This window comes from Austrofundulus limnaeus, unplaced genomic scaffold (assembly GCF_001266775.1).
Source record: "Austrofundulus limnaeus strain Quisiro unplaced genomic scaffold, Austrofundulus_limnaeus-1.0 Scaffold1153, whole genome shotgun sequence".
NCBI classification, from domain to species: Eukaryota; Metazoa; Chordata; class Actinopteri; order Cyprinodontiformes; family Rivulidae; genus Austrofundulus; species Austrofundulus limnaeus.
In genome coordinates this window covers 9500-12011 of record NW_013953555.1, presented here as the reverse complement: position 1 = coordinate 12011, position 2512 = coordinate 9500, and the positions used below count along the sequence as shown (strand labels likewise).

Below are 2512 nucleotides of genomic sequence, written 5' to 3'. Positions count from 1 at the left end.
ATCATTCAGTTTCTAGTCATTTATCATTGTAAATTAAAATACTTGATAAAGTTTAGAATTTCTTTACTTCAAATAAACTTCAAACGCTTCCTAAAAAAACATGTCATCCTTTGTTTGTATTTTTAAATAACCCAGCTCACAACTTATAATTTGCCCCAATCACAAGTTCTTTGATGAGTTCCAACAAAAGCCTGTTACAATAATTATATTATATTAAAATGAACAGAACTAAATAGAGGAGAGTAGGATGTTTTTCATTTTCCTTTTATGTATATGATGATAAAAGGGATTTAGGATGATTTGAACAGGAACTTCTGCAGAAAGGTTCAGGACAATCCAGTCAAAATGTGTCAATATGACATAATACGGTCGTCAGGAAACTGTCAGAATAATCCAAATCTGAAGCATAAATTCCCCTCACATGARAATCCTGAACATCTGAGTCTATTAAGTGTATAAAGTTGTGACAGGGTGAAAGGTCAGTCTTACTGTTAATGATGGTCCATAGTATAAATCGTCAAACAGTTCGATAAAATAACTTTAAAGATGTCAGTTTTCAATGTGAAGAACTTACCTGTTACCAGCCTGTCCAAACTCACYATTTCTTTGGTTGAAATGATCTTAATTAAAATAAGAACCAATGTGGAGCCATGTTCTGACGACATTTTCTTCAACCCTWAACGTTTGTGGAGTTACACCATGGACGAATTACGGTTCTGTCATAAGGATGGACAGATGGACAGTCTAGAGACATTTCTGTTACTTGAAGCTCACAGACAAAGATCTCGTCCCATGGGGTGTCCAGCTGTGTAATTTGACATTTCTGTTACACAGTTATTAATTTAGAACCTGGACAGGCCAACAGATGAGTCCATAACATAATACGTCCCATCTTATGATGGGTGTTTYAAAAAGAGAAACCGTCGTAAAATCACAGCAGTAGCGAGGAGTCTTCTTTTCTGAGAAGAAAACTAAACACTGATGTTCAGGCTCCAACAGAAGAGTTTTAAAAAGGCTTCAGTTCGGTGGTCTGTTTCCACAGATCCATCGTGTTGCATTAAACTCACCGTCCTCGCTGAAGATGGGAGCGGTGTGGAGGTAGTGCAGGATGGCCTGATCCTCCTCAAAGGGACACTCCACCTGTTTCCAAGTCATGAACTCGCCCACTTGTCGCGCTAACTCCACAAATTTCTACACAACAAACAAAACCAAGCAAATGTTCAGATGGATAGTTTTCGATTATGTGCAAACCTTAACGACTAAGGGGGAAGAATTCAAAGTTAAGGCACCTCAAAGTTGATGTGGCCGTTGGGCAGGCGATTAGCGCAGCCTTCATTCAGGAAATAGATGTCTTTAATAAGCAGGCTGAAGAAAGGAATCACAATCTGAGGAGAAACATTATATATATTATCATATATATGTAAAACCTAATGAAATAAACCCAGTAATCCTTCAGATTAACAATGATGCTCAAAGCCTAACCCTTTCTCTGTTGCTGTTGGCAGTCTGAGAGCGATGGGCAGCCCCCCTCAGGGCCGTTCTGTAGTTGTAGAAGTTTCCCGTAGGATCCATCTGATGCTGAAAAACAAACAATAAACAGTCAGCCTTGGAGTTTTACCTGCACTCGAAAAGGGTGGTACCGTGTTCACCTCCAGAATGAAGAACTTGGCGGTCTTGGCTTTACTCCAAGTCTTCTTCAGTCGGGACACKGGAGTCATATTCATGCCAGCTACAAGTATAAACATCAAACAACATTTAAAAAAATTGTTTTTATAACCAGAGCTGTTATAATTATGAAACACATGCATGTATAGAACAAACAACTCACAGATGATGGCCATGAGGGAGTTGAAGTTTCCGATGTTGAAACACTCTCTGGCTACGTCGATGAAGAACTCAATGACCTGGGCTCTCTGCTTCTTCTTTGCTGGCTGTAAAACAGACAAAACATGTTTTTTTTTCTTTATCCAAATTACACATTGAAGTTTTTCAAATTAAAACATATTTCTTTACTGCTAAAAACCCAATAATCGTCAGAGAGGTTGCAGTAACTAAAAAAATCCATTAGGGGGCAGTGGTGCTCCAACAGCAAAACTGCAATCCCTGCTCCCCTCCTCATATGTAAATCAGCAAATAACAAAGGCACAACATGACTTTGCATATATTCTAAAACGTCTTTCTAAATTTGCAGTATTTTTAAAGTCAAATCTCAGAGAATAATTGTATTCTGCTGTTTGTTCTTGGCTGTGAAAATGTTTTTCATGTGCCGACCGAGGCTATTTTGAGTGTTTTTCCTCTGCGTGTGTCAAAATTAGCGAGAGCCTTTGATGCTGCTTATTCTCCTGCTCACCATGCAGATCTCTGTTGCTACCAGGTAACACAGTCTGTTGAACCAGCGGACATAAGCTTCCAGGTTGGAGGTTTTCTTCTTCTGATCACTGAAACACGGCTGCTGTTGACACACACACACACACACACACACACACACACACACACACACACACACACACAC

The 2512-nt window shown here is 39.3% G+C and overlaps 1 protein-coding gene across 3 annotated transcripts in view; it reads right to left on the bottom strand.

Annotated features, from left to right (window-relative positions):
• LOC106534364 (ras-GEF domain-containing family member 1C) overlaps window positions 1–2512 on the bottom strand; it is a 15249-nt gene that overhangs the window by 3416 nt on the left and 9321 nt on the right. For 2 of the 3 annotated variants that reach the window (XM_014030981.1, XM_014030979.1), the window contains exons 7-12: window positions 2351–2452; window positions 1829–1931; window positions 1650–1729; window positions 1483–1578; window positions 1290–1385; window positions 1068–1191 (exon numbers count right to left, since the gene is read on the bottom strand). In XM_014030981.1, coding sequence (XP_013886435.1) covers window positions 1068–1191; window positions 1290–1385; window positions 1483–1578; window positions 1650–1729; window positions 1829–1931; window positions 2351–2452 — 601 coding nt within the window. The remainder of the gene's footprint in view (window positions 1–1067; window positions 1192–1289; window positions 1386–1482; window positions 1579–1649; window positions 1730–1828; window positions 1932–2350; window positions 2453–2512) is intronic. The other variant, XM_014030980.1, reaches the window with a different exon arrangement.